The 27191-nt window shown below is 38.1% G+C and overlaps 1 protein-coding gene across 1 annotated transcript in view; it reads right to left on the bottom strand.

The window, feature by feature from the left end:
• The window catches only part of LOC128370995 (gamma-aminobutyric acid receptor subunit beta-2-like), a 59470-nt gene extending 42021 nt beyond the window's left edge, over positions 1-17449 (bottom strand). Inside the window, exons 1-3 of the mRNA XM_053331183.1 lie at positions 17367-17449; positions 17118-17215; positions 16358-16425 (exon numbers count right to left, since the gene is read on the bottom strand). Of these exons, the coding sequence (XP_053187158.1) occupies positions 16358-16425; positions 17118-17215; positions 17367-17449 (249 nt within the window). The remainder of the gene's footprint in view (positions 1-16357; positions 16426-17117; positions 17216-17366) is intronic.
• Between the last annotated feature and the right edge of the window lie 9742 nt (positions 17450-27191).

Raw genomic sequence — 27191 nt, 5'->3', positions numbered from 1 at the left:
ATCAATGCATAAAACACACTTAGGAAAACCTCTTTGAACACAGTGCATCAATGTACAAAATATGACTATATACACAAATACGAAAAGATGGACACTCATTTTGTTTGCATCCAATCCTCCCCAGCAGGAGATGTAAGTAGGAGGAATTCCAATAACAGGAGAGAAAGCATTACAAAACATCTCATTTTAGACTGTGTATGGCTGGCTAACCTCTCATCCATATTTTCTCTTCTCCTTCTCTTTTCTTTGGATACTTGCTCAATATGAGACTGAATAATTAAAAAGCTGGAAGCTGTTTCAGACTTCATCTATAGCACAAAAATCCCTTTAATAGTGCAACAGAGAACAACAGTACTTATTATTGACTTAATATAACCAACTATAGAGAACTATAGAGAAGTACAAAGAAAGCTCTTACCTAAGACTCTGAGTAACAAACCTGTGAAGACAAATAATTGTTGTTTTCTGATTATGCATTGTAAAAAAAATAAACAGTTCAATTAAACTCAAACTGTAACTTGCAAAATGAACACTGGTATACTGTAATACTTCTATAGAAGTAAAATACAGACAACTGAAGATGGAGGAAAGTGATGGAAAATGTATCACTCAAAACATCAGGAAGTGCTGCATTATCCCTCTCAGTGCTATCCCATTATCAGCTCTCAGTGCCATGTTCAGCTACTGTGAAAACCAATCCGCACCCGCTGACTCTCCTGTTTAACCATTATCAACTTTATGTATTTTGACAAGCTTTGATAGGGCAGAATCTAGTTTTGTGCTCCATTGACAGCTGGCAATATGAGTTTCCACCCATTGTGAAATCTGTATGTTAGTGTCGGATATGAGCCAAACAGTGACCCATAAGAAGAATTATAATGCTGTGATGGTGGGACTGAAAATCTTAACCATGTAAGTAAATGTATCTATTCTCAAAACAAGAAAACATGTATCTTACATAAAACATATACTTTTCAAAATACATATTTTTCTTTCTGTTTTGGGATTTTATTCACACTGTGCTGGCATCATCTAAACAGAGCTTTTTCAGAGTGAATGGCTTTAAAACTGCCGGTTTGGTGTCAATGGGGTAAACAATACAATGTTGTAGGACTTTGATCAGCCTTCACACACATGGGAAATTATCTCTATACAGCTGCAGTGTTAAGAAAGCCTGCTTGTTTCTTCTGTGATTACATTTCAAATAATACAGGTGTTGTCAATGACAAATGGTTACACTGTTGGTGATTGCATGTGTACAAAGGAGTAATGTGAATTGAACTCTTAACACAGCAGGGAGTATCAGTGTGTGTGAACAGATACTATTGCTCAAAGCATTATGAAATCACTATTTGATTCTCATACAGTTGTCTGACAATGGAAACAGAAAGATATGTCAATGTCAACACTTGAATGATGTAATCACCTATATTATATATAAGTCACTACAGTGGGAGTTGAAGGCAACCGAATGCTCCCCCAGCTAAGACCAAGTGAAGCAACCAGCCATATTTTTCAAAAATTGTAATAATTCACCAGTGATGGAACCAAATATGATTTAAATATAAACAGATAATACACTGTGAACAGAGGTGAATGACATCCAAATTTGTGGAGTAATATTTACACTATTTTATCACCTGACAGACACACTTTGCTTTAAACTCACACAACTTCCTCTCAGTCGGATTGTCAAACACTAATGCATTTCATATACACACTTCTGGAATCAGCACATCACGTTTTGCCTACATTGAGAATAAATTCCATAAATCCTTATATAAATCTTGTAAAACAGGTGTATGTTTTGGTATGCAGAGCAGGATAAAGCTTGACATATGTTGCACAGGTGTTATTTTTACTTCATGACCCAAAGCTGTCACCTTGGGCAACAGTAGAGGGGAAGATGACAAACTTAAGTTAGAAACCATCTTAAAACTATGGGGCGCCGTTTATAAAGTTGCTCACACACCTCTTAACGTACGCTGTTCCGTCTACGGGACGGGACGGATGTTAGGAGGTAGCCACACGTTCTTCTGAATGTTTTAAACAGCAACCCTTAAACATATATATTCATGCCGTACATTGTTGGAAAGCTTAGATTGTCCTGATTCATTCAAGACCACTCACGACTTATATGGTTGCTCACAGCCGTAATAGTATTAGCGATTAGCTCGGCTAGCCACTCAGCTAAGTGAGAAAAGCTATTATGCCTACATACCTTCAAAGTCTTCCCTTTATCCACAACGATCATCTTATGACTCAGGACTTTCTGTACAGCTCGCCAAGTATCCATTCTTGTGAAATATGAAATCCGTTTCCACAAAACCGAAATATTTTCCTCAATATGTCCATGTATTTAGTCCAACACGTAACGTAATAACACAAATAACAAACCATATACGGTCCGTTTCCTGACCCGCACGTCCATCTCAGAGTACACGTGACTAGATGTTTACGACCGTGAGCCTCTTCTGCTTCTGACGACACCACACACAAGCCAATCGGTGTTTAGGATTAGGCAGTACATGTCTCCAAAGCCAATGAGGACATGTGACCGACGACAATGACGACATGGCTTTGATTGACAGCTGTTCCAGCCTATGGATATTCGGTGAAATGAAGTAGATAACCTTTTAGCCAATAGTCTGAGGTTTCCAACGGTGTATGACACTAAGCTATTAAGTTTGACTGTCCATAAACAAACTCCAAGCGTAACCGGCGTGCGCCCTGTGCGTAAAAGAGTTGAACCATATATCATTACGCACTCGGCATTTTGGTAAACGGTCGGTTCTTCTTCGACTTGACATATGACTTATAGCAAAATAAACGGATAGATGGATAGATAGATAGATAGATAGATAGATAGATAGATAGATAGATAGATAGACATGGCCAAACAAAAAAAAATATGGTTATATATAATAATATAATATTTAATAATATAATAATGGTTAAAATAACATCAAAATTTTACAACATTTAGTTTCAAACAGTGTTTTAAAAAATGGTGTGATTTTTTTAACCTCACCTTTCACCACATTTACAGCAATATTTGTGACTTTAGAAATATATTAAATAGTTAAATCTGATGTTTGACAACACTAAACCAAATACACACACCTGCATGCATACTCACACAGTGCATGCACACACATCGTTTTGACCTGAGTAAGGTCATTGTGGGTGGATGAGCCAAAATGAAGCAATCTCACTTTACTCACACTTTATAGTACTTTATTATCATATTGAGTGTGTTAGTTTGAACATGTTACCTTGATTAACAATCTAAAAATAGGTCCTGCACAGTAATGAGTGTTATCCCCTCTTCACCACACTGATGCTTACACACTCAAGGCAGGAGTAGCAGAATGTTTCAAGTGCCTCTCCACTCAAAATTGTGTTTTTCAACTTGTTCCTAAAGTTGGATGTCTGAGCTTCACTTTGCAGAATGATGCACAGTATGTGCAGAGTTTGACACTAGAAGACTGTTTCTCACATTTAGCTACTGAAAGGGGAAAATTTGACTGTGCTCATTGAAACTCCCTTAAACTCAATGAGTTTGAGAGGTGTACCTATGAGCATAATCGGTGACAAAACAACTAGTTTGAAACTTAAGCAGTGCTGGTATGCAACTTACACAAGTGTAATGTGGAAACATGCACATACACTGATACTAAACTTGAGAAGTAAGAGACATCTTGCTTCCAGCAGAAATTATCAATATTTGCATATTCATTGAATCTGGATTTTCAGATGAGGGAGAAGGAGATTTAATATGAAGGATTTCAAAAAAGGTATTTGACGTACAGCATGCCTGGAGGCCATCTTAAATTGTTTTAATAACAATATAATAAAAAAAAACAGACAGAAAGGTTGTAGTTAATTAAACTGATAAATTGAATAAAATGTCTCAATTAATGCTGAGATTGAAAACCACCTAACTCAACCACTGATTCACCTCATCACCCTTGACTCTTGCATGATTCTACCAAACCTCACATAATCCCTGTATACAATATGTAATTTACATTAAACTAATTTATACATCCATAAGTGGCATTACATATGCATACTGCAGAGTTACAGTAAATACCTTTGGATATACATATCTAAATATTAATTCACAACTAAGACACAAAGACATACTTCAGTTTCCAGTTCCATCCTTGAAGATACACATGCACAGTGTCAGAGAAAATGTATCACTTTAATACATACAGTAAGCACCTGCCCTGGAGCGATGTCAGCTCTATGATTGTCAAAAATTCTCCAGTCAACACATGCCAATGCCAAATAGCTGTCAGTGAACATTTAACACTTATTAAAAACTGCCAAGCCTTTTCAGTTATTCAACCAGCCTGCCGTCTTACCTCACAATACATTATAGTGTGTTTTGTGTATTGCGCTCATTCTGGTCACAGTACATGAGTCTGTCAGTATTGTGATGAAGGGAAATTCAAATTCACAATGATCCAAACACTATTGCCTCTGCTGGAGACAAAAGATTGCAATCACAAAGGGTCATTATCACTAACTATGCTGTTTGTTATTTTTTCTTCCACCCTCAGCAATAGCTTTTCAAATACAATTCATTACATACATCAGTAGGCAATGGGATCATTGTTCATAAAGCTGTGGTGTCTAGTGCTGCTACTGACTTCAAATATGTTCTGTCTTGCTTCTGATCCAAACTCACAGTTCAGTGCAGTAGTTGTAGACCTATATAAACAGTGTTTGTAAGTTTACTGGTTCAGCAAACACCTATCTGCAACAGAATCTCTAGTGACTTTTATGTTGACATATCAAGGAGCTGATATGCCAAAACCTTCTGGTTTGGTAAGTGATTATTCAGAATAGTCAGTTTAGCTTGAGGATTTGGTGTTAAATATTATTATTATATAATATATTATTATATTATTAGTATTATTATGCACTGAACACCACCACTTCTAATCACACTTAGGGGCTCAAACAAATGGCACAAACAGTCACAAGAAGTGTGGATGTGGGCCACAGATAATGTGTCATTTTGCCAAGTCAGAGATTTGGCAGCAAAGTAGAAGTAGAAATAAATCTGACTGCAGTTATTTTTTTTATTTGTTTTACTATTATGAAAACACTGAGGAATGGCAATGGTTATATAAGGGCTATACATTTATCCTCATTTAATTTTTTTATACCATGCATGAATAACTACTGGCTTATAATGAATCTATATGTTGACTTTTATTGTTTTCAGCTCAACAAGTGAAACAAAACTTTTAGCAGGTGAGTGTCACTGGTAACACACAAACAAACAGGGCAGTGGAGCCAATGAACTAAGTGACTGAAATGGTAGGCCAGCCGATTAACCCACTTCAATTTGTAACTCTGTCTAATCCCCCCTGTGGCAGGGCCCCAGCCTTGTGTCATTATCAACAGGCAGGGAAACACAAAAGTGAGAGAGCGAAACAAGAGGATGAGCAGACATCAGAACTAACATCAGTTTGACATAGGACAGGTGTGGACATTATTGCCCTGCAATGAGCGACTGGAACAATGGCAATATGCTGTCAATTCCACACACTCTGCCCGCTGACAAGAAAACAAGATGTTGCTGTTTAACAGTTAGACCTACAGCTGCAGGGAATGGGCTGGTGTCTGATGGCTAAACATCCACCCCATCATTCACTGTCACAGGCAACAGTGAATCAGATGCCTACTAGTGAGCTTGTTTAACCTGGGGGAATTGATTACACGCCTTCCTTCCTCTGACATTTTGAGCTGTGTTACTAATTGTACAATAAGCAGTGTCTGAAACATTAACAAGGATCTAGGCAATACATCTGACTGCATGTGTATGTAGGATGTAAGTGTGTGTGTGTGTGTGTGTGACTTGAGTCAATGCAACTGGCCCTTGATTTTTGTGGTTACGGTTGGGGTTAGGGTAAGTCTCCAGGAAATTAAGTAAGATTATTTTCATACCCCTGTGTTTGTGTGTGTGTTTGCATGTATGCTCATGACATGTGTACATTACGTCAGTCAATACATCAATGTTAGCAGTGGCAGAGTGAGGCCTTGAAATCCACCGGGAATTTTTTCACCGGCCCGGCCCCGGCATTATGTCCCAACTGGTTTCCAGTTTAATTGGTTTCCTTACCAAACAGCTCCAGCTGTGTTGCGCTTCCATCAGCAGATTCATCACAAATTCACAAATATACAGGATATTACTGGAGAGTTTTAAGTCACAGTTATATAGTGCTCACATTCAGAAAAATATTTGCTGCAGTAGATGTGAACTGCGACTTGAAAATCTCCAGAAATATGTTGTCTACATTTGTGAATTGGACTAGACCTTTCTTATATACAGTCTATGGACTAGATCCGATTTTCAAACTGTTCATTCATTGGATGAGTCCTTTTCTCCCTTTCCCAGCAGGCCGTGCTCCATTCCACATTTTAAGAACAAACAAATCAAATAATATATTGCAGTTATAATTTTTAAATATAGAACCATGGAAGTTGTAGAATACTGAAATAGGAGTTGATTTAAGTTGCAAAATTGGAAGTGATAAGAAAGAACTGGACCAAAAGAGTGACCATGACTGAGAAATGCATAGCAAGAAAGTGGTATAAATACATCATCAAGTTGACATGCATGGGGTGTAGATTTCTCAATATTTTGTGGCATCAGCGATACCTGCGTATAGTGCATGACTGATTATTGGCTGGTTACAGGGAAAAACCCACATGAGGACAAAAATGAGCAATGTTCATAGTAATCCATGCAATAGTTGTGGAGATACTTTTCTTAGAACCAAAAAAGGTTGGTACCAAATGCTGTGCAAAGCCATCTTACTGGTGTGAATATGTTTCACTGAATAAGTAATAATCTTGACCTCCTGGCAGGTCTAGTTAAAAGTTGAATGACCATACATTAAATAATGTAGCAAAGCTGTAAACTATGCTAGAGCATTAAGGAAAAGTACATTTAAAGATTTCACAGAATAAAGCCAGAAGGTTTCGTTGGCTTCAGGTATGTGTTGTACAGACTACTGATGAGATTTTAAGAGATACTACAGAAAGAACAGAAATAATGGCATCAGTCACCATTTACCAAGACATCTTTGTACACACAGTTTATGAGATTTTGACTGCACAAAAACCTGTGGTAATCTAGTCATGGCGACAGCTGCTCTGTCAAACTGTCCTCCCTCCGCTGCCTGTGTTTCTTCTCAGTATTCCATGTTATGAATATTAGCCAACCCTGTTGTTTAAGATATGCCATTCTTCGCCTATTCCCCAGCTATTGCTACTGAGTTCCTGCTCCTGCTCAGCACCTAATCCAGTCACCTGCTCACCCAGCTGCATCTCACCTACAATTAGCTCTAGTCAGCCAGTCCAGTTAGTCTCGGCCATATTGTCCATGCTGTCTTTATGCCTTACTGTTTCAGCCTACACTCTGTTCTCTCTGTCCATACTCATTTATATATGGCCATCTGCCTGCATTTTGATTTACTGACTGTTCCTGTTTTGGATTTTTTTTATCCATATCTGATTAACTTTGTTTCCTCATCCCATCTATTGGCCAGGTCAAGAACGTCTTATCTCCTGAGTTCTGGGTTTAGATTGGAATTCTTCTCTGTAGATGGTTATTACACTGTACTTCTGTCACAATAACTTCTTTTTTTTCCCATTAGAAATAATGTTGTCTTTATTGGTTAATCTAAGCTGGTCATTATTATTTCAAAAACATATGTGTATGTTTATTGTCATTTATCTTAAAGGATTACCAGAAAATGTAATTCCCAGAAGGATCAAATCCAATAATGTGTTAGTCTGTTGCACAGTCACCTGTTTGTGGCACTCAGTGTGGAGCCCATTTGTTCCAACAGAAGAGAAATCTTCATAGAAGCTAGAAATACTGCTTCAATCAAAAAGTCAAGTTGCAGTTTATGTCTGTGCAGATTCATATAACATTAGGAGTAAATTTAATAAAAAAAGTATTAAATGTATTTTGTGGTGAAACGTAAATTAGTAGCATTTGGCATGTATGAATCCAGTAAATAATTATGCTCTGATTCTTCCCAATCATCAAGATTGTTTTCTCAACATCTCTCACGATACTGGTACACTACAAGAATGTCATACTAAAACAATATGTTTTTAACTGCCTTTAAAATGTTGACAAAGATGTTAATAGTCTGATGTCTATAGGAAGTGATTCCAGAGTTCGGGGACCCTGACAGCAAAAGCCTGATCCCCTCTGGTTACAAAATTAGATCTGGGAACAATGAGTGACTGATTACATGATCTAAATGTTTATGTTCAATAAAGCTGATTCTGATAGAACAAAGTTATAGCCATGACAGACAATTCTTCTGATATGGATGACAAAGGATCTATACATCACGGTTGGGCATCCAAAATGAGTGTCACCAATTTGGTGTCTGACCAAATGTGAAGTATGATCACAAGCTCACCTTCTGTCCCTGACTTATGGTGTTGAATAATGGGTACAAACATGTTTTTTGCAGAACATGTTGATAAAATGTCATCACTTAATTATTTTATTATATCAGACATTTGTATGAAACTTTGTCATACTTAGAATGTGAATTATTGAGTTATGGCCAAGAATGTAATATATGAGGTCACAGTGAGCGTGACCTTTGACCACCAAATTCTAATCAGTTCATTCTGGAATCCAAACGGACATTTCTGACAAATTTAAAGAAATTTCCTTAAGATATTTCTGGAATATTGAGTTTTTGAGAATGGGCACAACATTGCCTTTTTCTTCACAATATTTGTAATTCAGACCAGAAGCCTGGCTGCTCACACCAGAAGTGCATTTCTCCACACAAGTCAAAAAGCAATTCTGCTCTTCTACCCTTTTTTAATCACATGTAGAGCTGATCTCCAATCAATACAATAAATATTCACTTAAATTACACAATCTTGAAACACACGTCATTCAGCCACTAGATGTTGCACTCAGACCAAAACAAATGTGTGTGTCATTTACTCAATACCGTCGAAAACAACAGAGAGTAGTCCATCAACTGAAACTCTTATCAAACTGTCAAACTCTGTCAAGCAGTGCTGGTTAAATATGAATCAAGATTCTGTTACTGCATTGTCTATTTCTTACTTCAAATGTATTTTGGAAAGATATTTTAATATACTGTTTAATATACTATTTTTTGTAAATGCCACCTTGGAAACGGACGTGGAGGACACGGAGGGACACATCATGCATGCTCACATATCATGCATGCTCACATACACAAACATGCATGTGTGTGCATGTGTGTCCGGACCAGCAATCAAACAACGGACAGAGAAGCGCAGAGATATGGAACACACAGAGATAGTGTGGCATAATTCACTGCTAAAGGTCAGGGCTTTACATAGCTAATAGTTGTTTGCTGACATTAATCAATACAAATGAACAGACCAAGCCACAAGATAACATTCTAACACTAGCAGGCTAACACATTAATACTATGTGCCATGCAAACAGAAAATTAAAAGAGATTTTAATGTTTCATACACAAAAGCACAACTTCTTATTACAGTCAGTGCTCAGCAATAGCAAACAGAGCTGCAGGCTAAGGAATAACCTCATCAGTTTGACATTTGATTGATCTAGGCTACGATAATAACGAACAGTCGCTTCATTGGCACAGTGTTTTCCTTTGAAAACTGACAGGATGTCTTATGCTGTCCCTGTGTCTGATTTCCTTCCCAGCTTGATGTGCTCTGTTCAGCTTGACAGATTTTCTCACAGTGCGCAAAAAAAATAGACCAGATGCTGAAACTATGGCTGGCTGCAGATCACAAACTTGATGCAGGTCACTAGATTTGCTTAATAAAAACTCCTCACAACTATTATGTTACCCATGCTAAAAGCAATGCTTGTTGTTACCTGAATTTATCAGAATTTCAGTAGCAGAGACAGGTGCTCACACTGATTTAATGTGCAGTTCTTCTCATGTGGAGGGAGCTTTAAAATACTATCATTGTATTGCTTGGGATAGATATATAGTTCCCTCCTTATTCCATAATCTTGATCACCACCATCATCATATATATAGTACCGGTCAAAAGTTTGGACACACTTTCTCATAATTGTTTCTGCTGATGAGAAAACACCTTTATGAGAAAACACCTTAATTACTCTGTAAAGCACTTTGGATGTGCTATACAAATAATGTTGCCTTGCCCTGCCTTGCCTTACTTGACCATATGCTATGTATTGAACTGGTGACATAAAAATCTTCTTTTCAGTAAATAAACAATCCTCTTAATGTCTGTCCATTTGCTGCATTCAAGTGGCACATGAGTATAATCTAAATCTATGTAAATCTATGGGGAGGCATATGTAAACCTACCAGCATGAATAATGCAAGTTAGGGCTGGGTTGTTTCAGTAATCTACTCACACAACTCATCCATACTTCTTTCATTACATCCACCATCCCTTGTGATTTTCCTTAGCACAAGCTTGCTTTATTTCCTGTGTTTGTATGTAATGGATACAGTACGACGGAGTATTAGGGCCAGGCAAAAAAAAAAAAAAAAAAAAAAAAGTCTTGCACAACTCCAGCTGCTGGCATAGTTAGTCGCTCTACTAACTTGGTTTGATCATGTGGTAGTGTGGTCAAGCCTGCGCAGTAAGTTGATTTTTTTTTTTGCCTGGCTTTTTTTTTTGTTGGTTTTCTTGTGCCGGACTTTTTTTTTTGTTGCTTGGCTTTTTTTTTTTTGGCCTGGCCCTAATACTCTAATACAGCTTCCTGTGTATGTTTCATGTTTTTCTTTTCTTTCTTATTCTTTTTTTGTGTTACTATGCATCAAACCCTAATAATTAAAACACTAAAATAGTCAGAAACAAAAGTTATCTATAACAAATATTAATGTTATTATGAGTAAACAGAATGCACCATCTCCAAGACTGTTGCTGTCAGACCTGATATTTGTTCACTGATTTACAGGTCAGCTGGAGTTAATGTTACTGCATTGGTAGAGGAGTAAAAGAGGAAGTAAAAGAGTAGAGGAGTTAAAGAGAGTGAATTACACTGGAAGCAGAATTTATTTACTATATAGAAGTTTAAGTAGGCTGCTTAAAGCTGTCTAATCAATATTTCATTTATTGATTAGCACAACCATTGCTTTTATCTGTGCAATGGACCAAATGACCAAATGTTTCCAACTGCAGCAGGACACATAAACATACTTGTCAGATATATCATCTATCCTAGAAGCTGGCTTTCCTCATACATTAAATTGACTCTAGCTGACTCCATTACAACACAAAGTCAAATCCTTGCTGCACCCTGTTTGAGTTTATGTCCATTATGTAACCCAAACAGATACTTTCCTGGAAGCCACATACCAGTTTGTGTGCAAACATTATTGGAGACTAGTTTTGAGTACTTAACTTTTACAGTTCTCCAAAGTAAACTGCATTTTATGTGTTGATTTTTATTTGCAGCCTCTCTTTGAGCTGCACTATATTCAAACCAACTACAGCTCTTAGATCCATGTTACATTAATATCTTAAACTGTACTTTCTATTAAATTCTTTATCAACCAAGATTTTGTCTAGTGCCTTCATAAATTCAGACATTTTAATTTAGTTTATTTTTTATTTATTTCCTCGATTGGGATATGTTACAGTATGTGAATCTTCACACATTGCTTTTCACTCTCATTGGTTACCATGCAACCATTATTGAGCAGGAGATAATTTACAGATAATTTGAGTACTGACAAAGACTGCAGTGATCAAGCCCTCTGTGAAGCCTGGCTTGACAAAAGGGTGTATGTGCAGTGACAAAGTGATTATCATGCCACTTTATCCTTTCAAGAAAATTAAGTTGCATCCATTACCTTCAAAGATTAATTGTGTCATCCATACATCGATGGGCATCATTAACAGTAGTACAATGAGCTTATTAAGGTGATGTTTTCCTCATAATTTCCATTACCATTATATACTGAACAAACAACCAACATTTAACATCAAACAATATAACAGAAACATTGGTACATAGCACAAAATGCATTAGTTACACATACAAAACAAACAAAAATAAATTGGCAGTGGAAAATTAAATATTGTATTTTGAGATAGTTTGGCATTAAAATGTATTTTGGTAACATTTCCAGAGCAAAATGTGCATTTTATTTTCATAATTGTCATTCAGTGAATGTATATGATGTTTGGTTTGTGAGTTATTAGAAAGATTTTGCCAGGCATTCTATCGTTGCTATGACATTTGCTATGGACACTGCTATTGCTGGAAACATATAGTTACATGTTCATTCATTCATTCATTAGCTTTGCATTGTGTAGTTATCTGAGCTGTTATGTTATTTGTGTTATTTTATGTAACTATTTGATTATGTATTTTCAATTTAAAAAACATCAATTTTAGAGCAACAGAATTTGAAATCCAGAATTTCAAGCTTTGAAATTGGCTGACCAGAGGACCTGTCGACCACAAGTATTGTCCTCAGTGTCACCTTGTTAAGGTTTTGTTTATATCTTTAACATTTCACGACACAAAAACACAAACTTGTTGTTGATAACGCAACAATTTGATAAGTTAATGTTAAAGAAAGAATGAGATTGCAGATAAAAGCAGAGCAAAGTTTCTTCCAGAGATTGTCTGGGCTCAGCCTTGAAGATAGGGTGAGGACTGTAGACATCCGAGGGGAGCTCAGAGTAAAGCTGCTACACCTTTGGATCAAAAGGAACCAGCTGAGGTGGTTCGGGCATCTGGTCAGGATGCCTCCTGGATGCCTCCCTACAGAGGTGTTTCAGGCATGTCTAACTGGTAGGAGACATGGCAGACCTAGAACACACTGGAGTTACAACATATCTCTTTTGGCTTGGATATGCCTTGGGACCCCCGAGGAGGAGCTGGTCTGGTATTCATACTCAGTCTGATGCCATCATAACCCAGTCCTAGATAAGTGGTGGAAAATGGATGGATGGATAATATATTCTATAGGCCTACAGTTTTCAGTGCAATTTTGATTTTTTTACATTCAATTAGTGACATTTTCTGCTGAGCTGTTCAATGAGGGAGAGGTAGAAATCACTAGGTACTAAAGGGGGGCTCTGAATTTCACAGGCTCACTCCAACAATCAATAAGCCCCTCTTGACCTTTATGTGCATCAATAATGGTATTTCTGCCTTTTGGAGGAGGATAAGAACTTTAGTTCATACTCAGGCAGGAGTATTTCTTCCCCTGTGAAAACTGTTGGCTTAAGATTCAAGTGCTGAGGACCTCAACCATGAGCAAATATTGAGACTTAAATGGCAGTGGAAAAAAGAGCAATGCAGGAAGAAGACAGAATGAAGAAAAAGACAACTAATGCATCCACATGCCTACGTATTTTGCATTCTTCCTTTGACTAGGGCATGAATAAAGGCTTGCCAAGCCACGTGCCTTGGGTTGAATGTCTAACATGACATTGGTATTCAGTATGTGTCCCTCTTTGTATGTTCACTTCTGAGTCATGCAGAATGAACCCTCAGCAGTACTAGGTACATGACCTTCCATCCAACACCAGCACTGCTGCTGGCTCTCCACATGGTAACTTGTTAATGTCAGAGTGCTCTGTCCTATCTATCTCTGCCTCTCTCTCTCTGTCTCTTTCTGTCACAGACACAGAGGTGATAAATTTGACCCCCAGGTCTTACACACTCATATCCTATCCCTTTCAACCCCCAGAGGCCTAGGACTGTGGCTCTGACACCCCGGAACAAGTGACCTTTTATGGTATGTAATGAGCACCAGCCACAGCCTCCTCACTACATGTCTGGCTCCTGGCCTAAATGATATGTGATGTAGTTTTCTACATGCTATATGACACTGTAAAGTCAGTTATTGTCGAAACATAAAACCTAGTGGCTTGTCTTAACTTGTGAATTTAAGGAAAGTTAGGGTGGGGTTTTGGGATGAGGCCTTGCAACAGTCCAGGGTTTTTTCCTTACGTGAAAAATACTGGAGAGGACCTAATGTCCTCTAGGCCAGTCACGCTTGAAGGCTTGCATACTTAGTTTGGTGACTCATCTAAAGTGAGCAAGAGCCCTATGCTATTTCTAAATGGGTTTCTGCTCTGTGACATTGGTAACAGAGGGCTAAAACAGATGGTTTAAGACAAACCTCTTTTCAGTCCCTTATTTTAATGGTCCCTCTGGTAAAATCAAATATATACTATGCTATCACCTGTTCACATCTATGCTTTTAATGTGAGTTCTTCAACAGAGAGTAGTGGTGGGTGGCAGAAGAATATACTGTGGATGTCTGACTCTGCCATAATGGCTAAGAGGGCAGGCACTGTTTGATACATCCCCTCAGTGACATCTCTCCATTATCTTTTTGTGCCTTCAATTCTACAAAGAAAGTACACAGGGTGGTTCTATCCCAGCACCAAAATAAGTGGCAGACAGAGAGCTAAATGTGGGAGAGGAAATGGAAGAAAGGAAAATGCTTCTTCACCAGCTGCTATCCTGAAAAGTGGTTACATTTATAGGAAAGGGGAGCAGATCAAAGATGCCGAAACCATTACGTGCACATGTGGCCTCTTCTTTTCATGAGACTCCAATGGGTCAGGTGGTAATGACTCCCCTTTCACATTAGAGGGTGTTTAGTGGGCCAGACCTGACAAAAGAAAGGGATGATCAAAGAACCTGTGCGGCACTGGCTTTGTGTATTTGGATTCAGATCCTGGGCTTGGGTTATATTCAAAGTATGAATATAACCAAAGCCCAGATGTATTTCTGGGCAAGAGTAAGTGACCCTGGGATGTATTCTATTTTTTAATTTTTTTCAGGCCATCCAGAAAAAATTGTAGCCCAAAGGAGATAGCGGTAGAGAAAATAACAAAGCACAACAAAGTTTGGAGTGTCCTGCTGACGTAGAATATAAAACATGTGTCAGAATATTATATACTTGAATACCATGGGTAGGATTTTGCCCATTTCACTGTTGCCATAACAAGAACAAATATATCAAACATCAACATTAAAAATTCTGTTGTAATTAAAGGCCTTCTTGCCTTTGCTGACAGAGCCATACAATACATATTTATTTGTATTTGATTCTTAGAAGAATGTCTACACTTCCAGCATAACGTACATACTCTACTTGCAAGCACACACATGCACAAACACAATGTAAGGCAGCTTTTAAGTTCTCGCATTGGTTACACAAAGAAATTGTTCCTTTTAATTAAAGATTCAAGGCCACTGTGGAGGCCTTTATAGACCTGCACTGTGCATTTGTGTGTGTGTGTGTATGTGTGTGTGTGTGTGTGTGTGCAGGTCTTCTATGTAAATATACATGCAAATAGACATAGCATCATCTGTTTTCTCATCTCATCTCTACTCATCAACATAGTCTACAGGAGTACAAAGATAACAACATGAGCAACAGCCTTTGGGTGCTGCTGCCGAAAATATTCCAGCGCATAATCATTCCCTGACATCACAATATCACAGCTAACAAGCTAACACCAAAATAACAGCAACAGCAGGACACATCAGCACACATCAAAAAGGAAGATGCAAATGACAACCTGCCAGCTGCATCAGAGTAGGTCAACCAGAGAGAGAGCCAATGTTACAAAAAAAACATAATGACAATGGGCCTATCACAATCTTATGTAAATTACCATAAATGTCCATTTCTGCTCACCCTCTCAACTGTATCATGAGTGTCAAAAGTGACCTTCCATGACGATAAAAAGCAGCCTTGTAAACTGAGGTGCAGTTCTCAAATCTTATCACTAGGAGGTGCACTTGTATGAAGCAAAACTTAATCTCCACTTCTAATATCCACAGCTCTCAAATTCTTTCTCTGTCACTATTGCTAGTAAAGCACTTATAAACCAGCTATGACAAACAATCTAAAACATTTTTCATAAAGCAACTTATTTTCTAGCCATAAATCTTGCTAGGGGTGAGACTTGGGTTTATATAATAAGGCAGATTGGACTTTTATTCCTTTTACATTCTTGATTTTGTGAAGTAAGGTGTGCTTGGCTGTGTATGTGTTCATAAAGGAAGCAATCAGTTTATGAGACCAACAACAAATCTATGTCAATCGATTTCAAAGCCCCAGAGAGGTTAAATCAATACCATCAACCTTCAAACAAAACGATCACTGTCGCTGGGTTTTCAACACCCAAAAGTCGATGCGAGTGATCTGGAGAAACCACACGACCTGCATTAGGGGTTCCCCCGGTGGCTTGGGAGGGTATTTCCCCTGGTAGCCTATACGTTTATGCACAGCATGCAATATTAATCCAAAATGGTCACCCATTGTCAAAACAGAGGTGATAATGGCCTACTTACCATATTGACTTCTGATACCATGTCTATGCTGGCTATGTCTATATTCATTCCCACTCCAACCGGGGCACCTGGGGCAGATCAAAACAACGGTAAACAGCAGAAATACAGTACATCAGGTACAGCCTGTATTCATCATTTACATATATGTTTTTTTTTTTTTTTTTTCAAGAAACGGTTAATAATGCGCTCGTGATGGAAACACAGATTAACACTTGTAAATGTAGCTGTTGTCAGACAGATAATAGTTTGCAGTGTTCATTTCGGGTGGGATTAGATGCGCTGAGCTACGGTGAAAGTGCTGGTAATTCCCCGAAAAGTTCTTGGCATTAAATCATCCAGCTTCTGTCGTACTGAACACCTGAACTGGAACATGCATATAAACAATAATGGGTGCCTATTTGTTGAAATTACAACAGACGTTGCGTTGGGAGTTGGCGGACACCTTTCACTGTAGTGATTTTTCATTCAAATGAATGAGATGGTGTATTTTTAAATCCACGTTCATCCTTGAACCACATCACTCATTTTCCATCATATCGGTATTGTTGTTTGTTTTTACACATTGCCTCGACTGTAACATATGAATTATCACAGCTGTGGCACCTGCAGAAGCCGAAAAAGCTATATTTCCTGTACTTTTCGAAATTGCAAATGTAATTGAGTTATCGATGATTGTAATCGGAAGTGTAACACTGTACTACTATACAGACTGACAAGGCGCAAACTCGAACATAGTTGATGATAATAGCAGTTCATTTACCTCCGAAATCTGGCCTCAATCGTATATCATAACCTTTCAGCAGTCTATCCACCGTTTCTTTAACCAAAGACATATTGCTAGGGTCATTGACACCGGCACTATGGAAGAAAGAAAAGAGAGAGAGAGGAGCACAGTAGATTTAAACACCAGACATTCTTGGACCACAAAGTGTCCAAGTATTTTCCATGCCGCCTGTAACAGTCACACTTAGTAAAAATGAGTGGAGCATCCTCCGACCCGTTTACTTACCTTTGGGCGCACACCACGACCACTACGAGGGGGAACAACCAGACGCAAAAACACATCGTTCTTCTTACTCTAAATACTGCCATACTTTTGTTTTGTCTTTTTTTTTCTTTTAGTGAAGACAGACGAGGTCCAACTTATTCTTGCCAGTGCAGTAATTCCAATGCCGGGCGCATGCGTATTCCCGACCACAACATCAAGAGGCAGCGCTGCTGCTGGTGATAGTGGCAGAGGTAGTACCCAGCTACGGAGGACATTTAAACGAGAATCAAGAGAACAAGTTACTCTGGGGTACACGGGAATCTCCCGGCGTGACCGTTTTAGAAGCGGTAACTGTGTCAGGAAAGTCGGTTGTTCGAATCCACTGGGAATAGTAGATGATGTGGTTGGGATTGCTTCTCTCTCCGTTCGCTCTTTGGTCTCCCGTCAACAACCATCTAGTTGTCCCTGAGCAAGGCACTTAACCCCGCTGCTCCAGCAGAGCTGCTCCGGGGCTTCAGCTGAAGTCTAGACTGGACAGCTTCCAGCGTAAATGTGTGTAACTTATTCAGCGTGAAAACTGGAGAGCTCTATCAGCTTTACTTTAGTTGATTCAAATAGGTTTTCAAGTTGACCACCACCTCAAACTTCCACTTTAGAATTATGTGGACAGCACACGTGAGATAATGAAACCAATGAAGACAGTGTTTTCATTGATGGGCTATATCTGCATATATTTTCTGCTTATTGAAAAATATTGATCAATACTGTATTGCAATAGCTTGACAGCTCAAGCTCAGGGGCCAGACCAGACTCGATTTGTGCGCACTCCTTCAAAAACACATACAAAAAGTAGTCTGTCCATAGTGACTATCCATGGTGCTGAATTTAGTGCATTCAGTCAACACTCTCTCTCTGACTCTGTCCATTGTACTGAATGTGCTCCCTCTGACCCTATCATTCTCGCTACACACAGAAGGGGGTACCGTTCTATAAACGTATCCTTGCACCAACAGTTGCTCACGCATCGATCTCCACGCAATCGGGCCTTTGACGAAAATGAGAAGCTTTGGCTTTATACTCTGAGAGGCGCGGTGCCAATGCAGTGCCTCGGGGTTGGAAGCGGATACACAGAGCAGCGCAGTATGCACTGAAGCCTACACTCAGCACATCTCTCGCAGCCATGCACGCTAGTGGCTCCACGCACTGGTAAGCAGGATGTGCGCCACTGTGTAGACTCTGACAAGAATCGTCATGGATATGGTGGGATCAGAGGCGGATGCTAGAGCATTGAGCCCTGTATAGGAGTCATACAGCAGCTCTACTGTCTGACAGAGGAGAGGAGCAAAAGTGATCATATCAGGGGGGAAAAAGAATGGTTTGTACTTAAAAAGAACAGAAGAGATGATTGTTCATACATGTGAGTCTTCTCATGTTGAGATAAGTAGGTCATGGCACATTTCACATTTAGCTAATATACTGTATACTGTACTGTATAATTGAAAAATAAAGTTCTGGTACCATATTGACCTGGCACTATAATTTAAATGCAGTATAAAATGTGAAGAATATAAAAGTCAAACTAAACACAGGTAAAATTGGATAATAATTGTTGTTATATTTCCACTCTCATTACACAAATAGGCAATTTATCTGCACTGCCACCATGTCTTGCTCTTGTTATGTAATCTACCAGGGAGGGGTAAGAGACAATCAAAATCAAAATTGTTGTCTTTCATGCATGCACAGATTTTCATGATTGAAGTAAAGCAAGTCAATCTATTTAAGTAATGCATACGTTTGTTTGTGCTGCAAATCTAGGAGATGAACACTATCAATCAAGGGTTTACCTATCATGACCTTGTTGAGCATGCATTTTGTATCTCACTAATATTCATTAGAAGGTGAACAGATGGTAGAACCATACAGAGCATTGCCAATCACAATACCGTGAGTATAAAGGGCTGAATTGTATTGTAACCTTTCAATGTCAGTGGGTGGATGTTCCTATTCCTTTGAAACCAACACTGATGCAAGCAAACCCATATTTTACCCTGTTTAATATTCCCAAAATGACTCTCTATTCTATTGCATATCTCCAAATATTATTTTCCATTTTTGCACTAACAGGAATATAATGACTGCTTTTCCCCTCTGTAAGACACCATGTATTTCTGCCAGTGCAATATTTTCAGGTTGTCCTGTGCTGGTGAATAAAAAAACGATGCTCAGAATGTCTTTTTGGAAAAATGATATTTGAGTTGTTTCATGTCAGTAAAATTGGGTTTGTTTGCTGGCATCTTGGCAAGATGATTGGGAATGTGTACGAGTAGAGAGGAGGCCTGTGATCTATCTCTCTGTCTCTAACTCTCTGTGTATGTGTGTGGAAGTGAGGACTGAGTACACAGATAACACATCTCAGTGCATTGTCTGCCATGACATTGGTTTTTCTTTTGGCAATAAACAAGAAAAACTCAAATAGGGGCAGAGAATGTCACACAATGAGTGTTTAGTTGGGCATAACATTCAGTGTTGAAAGTTTACACTTTTCACAGTATACACATACACACCTGCACACACTTCTTAAAGGGGGAATCTTTTTACCCACAAATGGTATGTGAGTCCCCACATAGTCGGTAATATAGGGAACCTCACACACATACCATATAATTCTAAAACCTTGAAAGTAAAATTAATGCTTTAATAAGGATTCATATAAAGAATAAGGTAGCTTTTATTATGTTGGTGCTCAAAGACTTTGAGGTTTGAATTCATCTTGCATCTTATATTTATTTTAAAAAAGCAATTTCATTCATATTTATTATGATAAGAGGTTTATCCGTGTTAAGTGGTATGCCTATAATTCTATCTCTACCCACCACATGGCACATTTATGAATGTTTCCTCAATTAAATCGTGCTAAAGCTATTGTAAAACCTTGCCAAATATTGGCAAACCAATAAAGCCTTTGTAATCAGCTTTTATTTATTTACACATTTCAGTTATGTCCAGAGGGAAGGTGGTAAGGAAATAGGGTGGATTACTATGCAGTGCTTAATAAACCTCTACAGCTTGTGGTCTTACTGTGGAGTTTGCACCTGGTCTGTTCTCAGCAGGTAACACCTCCCATGGATCGAATGTCTGATATCCTTCCAGGCCCACAGAGATGAAGTGGCAATATGCCAAAGCACATGGCCAAAATACCATGGCATCATTTCATTCACTTCCTGTCATGATGGTGACTTTGAAACAGCCATCAGCACTGTGAAGACATATTAAATATATAAATAAATTGTGGTTTTGTATTTTGGTTTTACATGTGCATATCTACTTTTGCTTTAACAAAACTCATAATGGTGCATTTGAGCTTGGTTGTTAGATTAAAATTTACCAAACAACATGAGCCTCAACAGTTAATATATAGCATAATCAAACATAATTTGTCAGCCACAGAAGAAAATTGCACTCTACCTCCCCCTGTAATTAAAACACCTCTCTGTATTTCTCATTTATGTGTACTGCAATTACAGCATTGACATTGCTGATTAGAGCTCCTTAACTCAGCAGGAGAGCTCTATTAAAGATCAGTCGAAGGCACATTCAAATTATGGCCTTGTAATTTGTTGACAAGGTGAGCTTTTTGGGTCAGTAAAAAGAATTCAGAAACCTCAAAACAGACACATTTAAAAAGTTTAGTGTAATTATAAAGGACAAAGATTATTGTTTTCATTTACTTTTGGCTCAAAGCACTTCTTTTCTGGACAGGAAATACTAACTGAATATGGCAGTAGTGCAAGTTGCAATATCACAAAGAAAAAATACCCCATTACAAGTAAATGTGTTGCATTCAAAACCTTACTAAACCAAATGTGCGTAAGTATTTCTGTGTCAGCAGAATGGTCATCAAAAGTAAAAACAATCATTATAGCTATATTCTGTCAGTAGTAGGGTCCCAGGATCCCCAGAGATCTTTGATCATTTATTTTCATCCCTAAGTAAGTAGTGACTACATCAATAAGTTAGACAATGACAGAATGTATGACTATTCTGGTCAAGGGTTTGATTGAACACTTTCTGTAATGCAACTATTAAAACAGCAAGGAGTCCATCAGCGTACCTACGAATAAAAAGACACACCGCAGCAAACAAAAAAACCCGCTGCAAATAAAAACAAACGCCGCTGCAAATAAAAGAAACACCGCAGCAAAAAAAAAAAAAAAAAAACACCGCAGCATATAATAAAAAAAAAACGATGCAAATAAAAAAAAGCCACAGCGGAAGTGGATTACCGGGGACTGTTTTTGCCGAAACACCGGAAGAAGAAACAACAACAACAGGACTGATTTGTGTTATTACGTTACGTGTTGGACTAAATACATGGACATATTGAGGAAAGTATTTCGATGTTATGGAAACGGATTTCATATTTCACAAGAATGGATACTTGGCGAGCTGTACAGAAAGTCCCGAGTCATAAGATGATCGTTGTGGATAAAGGGAAGACTTTGAAGGTATGTAGAGATTATAGCTGTTTTTACTTTAGCTGAGTGGCTAGCCGAGCCAATCGCTCATACTATTACGGCTGTGAGCAACCAATATAATTCGTGGGTGGTCTTGAATGAATCAGGGCAACCTATGCTTTCTAACAATGTACGGCATGAATAAATATGTTTAAGGGTTGGTGTTTAAAACATTCAGAAGGACTTGTGGCTACCTCCCAACCTCCGACCCGTCCCGTAGGCGGAACAGCGTGTTTTAAGTGTCTGCAGTTCCGATCCTCATCCCCATGTTGGCTGAAACAGACAAGTCACCCTCAAACATGCTGAAAACCATATTGATGTTTGGTTTGCAGTTAGTCTTCCCTAATGTTTATGTGGCTTTGAGGATGTTCCTCACGTTGCCGGTGACAAACTGTGAGGACACAGCTTAAACTTCACATTAATCCAAATAATTATTGTTACCCACGCCTTAGATTATTGTTATCATGATTATTAATGATACAAACAACAACAACAACGACAGTAATAAGCTGCCGGAACTATGTAGCCGTCAGTTGTTTCCACTCTCGTTAGTGGTCTCCCCGTGTTAGCCGAAGCTAACAATACACCGGCATTCTCCAGTTCAACTTCAAACCTGGGGCTACATCGCCTGACCAAATAACACATTAAAAAGTACATGTAGCGACATTAAACACTACCATTTTCACTTACTTTCTAGTTCGTTTTCCAATTCGTAGTCCTGTTGTTGTTGTTTCTTCTTCCGGTGTTTCGGCAAAAACAGTCCCCGGTAATCCACTTCCGTTGTGGCTTTTTTTTATTTGCATCGTTTTTTTTTATTATATGCTGCGGTGTTTTTTTTTGTTTGCTGCGGTGTTTCTTTTATTTGCAGCGGCGTTTGTTTTTATTTGCAGCGGTTTTTTGTTTGCTGCGGTGTGTCTTTTTATTTGCAGCGTTTCTTTTATATGCAGCAGCGTTTCTTTTTATTTGCAGCAGCGTTTGTTTTTGTTTGCAGCGTTACTTTTATTTGCAGCTATGGCGGGTCTCGGCCACCGTACGACTGAATAAACTATCAGAAAGACAACAAACGACTTTGTGCTTCTTGATACAAAATACTGCCAGAACAGGACCCTGGGACAAAAACTGATCAAATACAGGTCCATAGTCTAAGTTGTGTCAGTTTAGGGGTCCCTGATGTGAAAAGGTTTGAGAACCACTGTTAATATGTACTTTAAAATTGTACTTATAAGACAGCTGTAGTTTAATACAACTTGGGTATTATTCTCATAGCTCAGATAATAAGTTCAAACATGGATGGTCAAACAATCAAACTGGATGTAAATAAATGGACAGCTAAATCAGATTATCTAAACCATTTCATTTGGATATAAACATAAAAGTGAGCGCATAGATAATGCTGCTAAAAATAACCGCACAGTACCATGAGTGCATATACCAGCAGATATGGAAATCAGTCTGTAAAGTGTGATGGATCTTCAAAATGGACAATTTGACATATGATTTAAGAGTTTGCTTTTCTCTCTCTCTCTTTCTTTCAAATGTGTTTGACTCATCTGTCAGCTTGTTTACAACTTGTCTGACTGTTGCACTACTTTTCAAGTGATGTTGCAGGATTTGAAGATCTTAGCAATGACTTTGGCAAATACAATGTTTACATAGCTCAGAGTATAAAACTGATGGCTGATGCAACTAAAAATGTACAGTACAGTACATACAACATTGCATTGCCATGGCATCTGGTTGCAATATTACCTCTAATGTAGTCTTCAACTGGAATAATAATACTTTTCCATTCTTAATAGCAGACATTTTCATGTTAATCATTTACAAATTTGCAAATGAAATTGGCTTGTTCAAATGTCATTCTGTTATTATTTAATCAGAAACTCACTCGTTAGTCTTCCATTAAATAATAACCAGGCTCTTTTCCTGCATCCAAGTCTGGGATGATCTGACACGGTTGCCAGCAATTATGTTCATGACTTTGGCACCATGGATTCTGGTCCACTGTGCTATCTACATCCATCACTGTCCACCTTAAATGAAGGTAAAATAGCCCAAAACATTGCTTCAGAAGACCCCTGGTTATGTTGTGTTTCTATGAAAGCCCTGGCAACACCAGAGGGCTGCTGTTCACCAGGATCTCCACCTGTCCCAGCCAAAATGTCACAGTATTGGTTTCGACCTCTGAAGTTTAGATAAGGAGGACAAACGGAGTCCATCAGCCAAACTTTATGCCTCATTACCCCCCTCTACCAGAGGAGGCGCCACCTGCTACCACTTCAAGGTTGTGGTGTCCTTCCCTGGCTAGCTACCACCATAATGGAAGATAGTTGCCAATTTCTTGCCCACTTCTACACTCTCTCTTCCCCTTTATCTCTCTCTAAGTCTTTCACTATATGCCCCTGACAGACGTTGGTCATCACTGCCAGAACTGCTGACAGGAATCCAGGGTGAGTGTCAGCTTTAGCCACAATTGGAACGGGTGGGAAGATGGAGGGAGTGATGGAAGGAGGGAAGGATAGGATGATTATTTGAGGGCCTCTGCCAAAAACCCCTCTTTTGGAGTGCTGGCATCAGAAGTGATGATTTAGCTGGTGACACAGGATGATAACGCAGTTGTTGGCTTCTAGTGTCTCCATTCCACCATGCCACCTGCAGATTACAAAGATCAAGTGCTACTGTAACACAGTGAGGCATACAGTCGAGGCTGTTCGAAGAGGCACTTTAGTTTCAACACTGGATATCAGCCATTCAAATGAGGAAGACCTATTCTGATTCAAGATATACTATATATATTTATACTCAGTAAATAGTATACCACTGGACACTATTCACAAGTTTTTTTATTAGGAATTTATTTTTCTGTTTTATTTTTCTACACACCCATTTTCAACTGATTACACTACTAACAATGTTTTCAGTTATTTAAAAAAAATAAATTAACCAACATCTCTATGTATTCAGGTGAATGAATTGTAACCTTCATAGACACCCAGGTGTTACTTTGACTGGGTCAAGCTTAATCGGATCAACTCAGTTTGAAGACACAGTGCTGTAGAGTTGGCCAACTACCACCTCTGCAGGCTCACTGACTTTAACTTGACATTGATTCTTCTTCTATAACTAGTAACCATAGAGACTGTATAATAAATTCTATTCTTGCATCTGCTGAATGGGGACTATCATGCACAGCAATGTTTCAGAATTTCCACACAAATCCAGCATCAGCTAAATGATAATTAATGAAAAATGTGTTGAAAGAATAAAACATTTTATTCAGAGAATGAGTAGAAGTTTGCGGTTTGATGTGTGTGTCTGAGTGTTGTTACCCATTGAGTTTCAGACTTCAGAGGGATGGATGTTTTTGTGAAGTGGTCACTGTGGCCATTCCAGCAAGCTCTTCTTAATTTACAGTTTTTATTTTGGTTTAGCACAATAATCCAATGAATATTATAATTCTCACTCAAAATATGATTAGAAATTCACAAACCCATGGTTAATTTTCTCACAGAAGCATGCATTTCTTGTGTTCAAGATTGTTTAAACCCTCACATGCAAAATATTGCAGCCAACTCTCAGTACCTTTCAAACATTAATATTTCATGTTTCAGTGATCCAGTATTAGCATCTAATTAAGTGATAGCACCTTAATATGTCCAGTAAACTAAATTAATGGCATGTCCATTCTCAAAATTGAGTGTAAACTATCACACATGATTTAGTGAATGGCTAAAATAATTTCTCAAACATATTTACCCCACACAGGGTGTAGTTTTATGCAAGTATCACAGATATACGGAATATGGATCAGGCAGACAACATTTTACTTTGTAAGAATTTGTTTTACAAAGACAATTGTCTTTACTGGAAAATGTTTAATCTGGTTTATTTTTTGTACTTTAAATAAAAGTTACTTAGTTTCTAACTGTTAATAGATATAAATGATGCCTACTGAGAATGAGAGTCCAGTAAAAGTAGACATTCTGTTGATGGTAACCATTCAGTAAAAATAGATGTAACTTTACCATTTGCTCATTGTATGTAATTCTGCAATGACAAACGGTATATAGAAATACAATTTCAGTTGTCTCGAACATATTGACAATGTTTGTTAGACATTTCACTTTCATGACTAGCAATGAGAAAGGGAAATGGGGAAAGGGAAATGGCCTTCCTAATGAATTCATTCATGAACTATAAATTTCAACAAAAGTAATTTTTTGTTTCTTTTTTGTTGTGAGTAACAGCCTTTTTCAGGACCAAATGAACTGTTGTGATGCACAGTATAAATTGATGCAGTGACTGATGCAAATTTTGAAACTGTGAGTTAAGTACTAATTGAGAAAAAAATGTAAATAAGACTTTGATCTCATTCTGAAATGGATTTTTCATTGTAACGAACAACATATGTTTATAAATCAATACATTCCTACAAATCTTTTTTGCACATACTGACCAATATTTTCACAACCAGTATGACTATATTTTGATAGTTTGTTCAATACCTAACTCCATGCACATGCACATTTGACATTTATATTACTTTTTCGTTGTTCATTTTAACTTCTGCTTTCTTTTTATTTCTTGGGGGCTGTTGGCAGCTAAAGTTTGCTTGCATTTTGCTTTTTTTCTCTGGAGTTTACAGGTCAACGGAGGCAGTAAGTTTTTGTCTTGCAATGAAAATATAATTCTTACCATAAAAATCATACCATGCCTCCTCTGCTTCTGTTAGGGATGTAATATATTTGTTAAATGTATTCCCTTGTGTGTTCACATGTGAATATATGTACAAACCCTTAATAATGTATATTTGTAGTGTTGGGTTGTGTAAAATATAGTGTCTCTTCATAGAAAGATGTGTCCCAAGTGAGAAAATATACATTATTATATGCATAACATTTACATTTCAATCACAAATACAAACCTTGAGGCAATAAAGTTTATTGAATTGTTATTCTGTGTTGTTGTTGTTGTTTTTTGTCCAGTCTTTATTGCTTCTCTCTGCACTGCAGGCTACTGGCAGCTGTCTAGCACAGTTCACTGGGAAGGTTTTGAGTGCAGTCAGGCAAGAGGTCAGCTAAGGCATTGAGGACAACTGTTTTCTTAAAATCAACATTTATTTTATCTTACTATGATATGGTTCTGTCTCCATGGAAACTGCAGGGTTTTTTTATGATGTAGAATCCACTGGAGGTGCTGTAGCACATCAAGCCTACAGAGAAGAGATTTTAAAGAACTGTTGTATGTGTGTGTAGATTTGCGGATGTATAATTGTGGAGGTTGAGAGAGAGAAAAGTCAACACCCAGGATGAGTCCCAAAGTTTTTAAA

The sequence above is a fragment of the Scomber japonicus genome, chromosome 13, assembly GCF_027409825.1.
Source record: "Scomber japonicus isolate fScoJap1 chromosome 13, fScoJap1.pri, whole genome shotgun sequence".
NCBI lineage: Eukaryota > Metazoa > Chordata > Actinopteri > Scombriformes > Scombridae > Scomber > Scomber japonicus.
The sequence above is the reverse complement of the archived record's forward strand: the minus strand, read 5'-3'. Positions and strand labels throughout refer to the sequence as shown.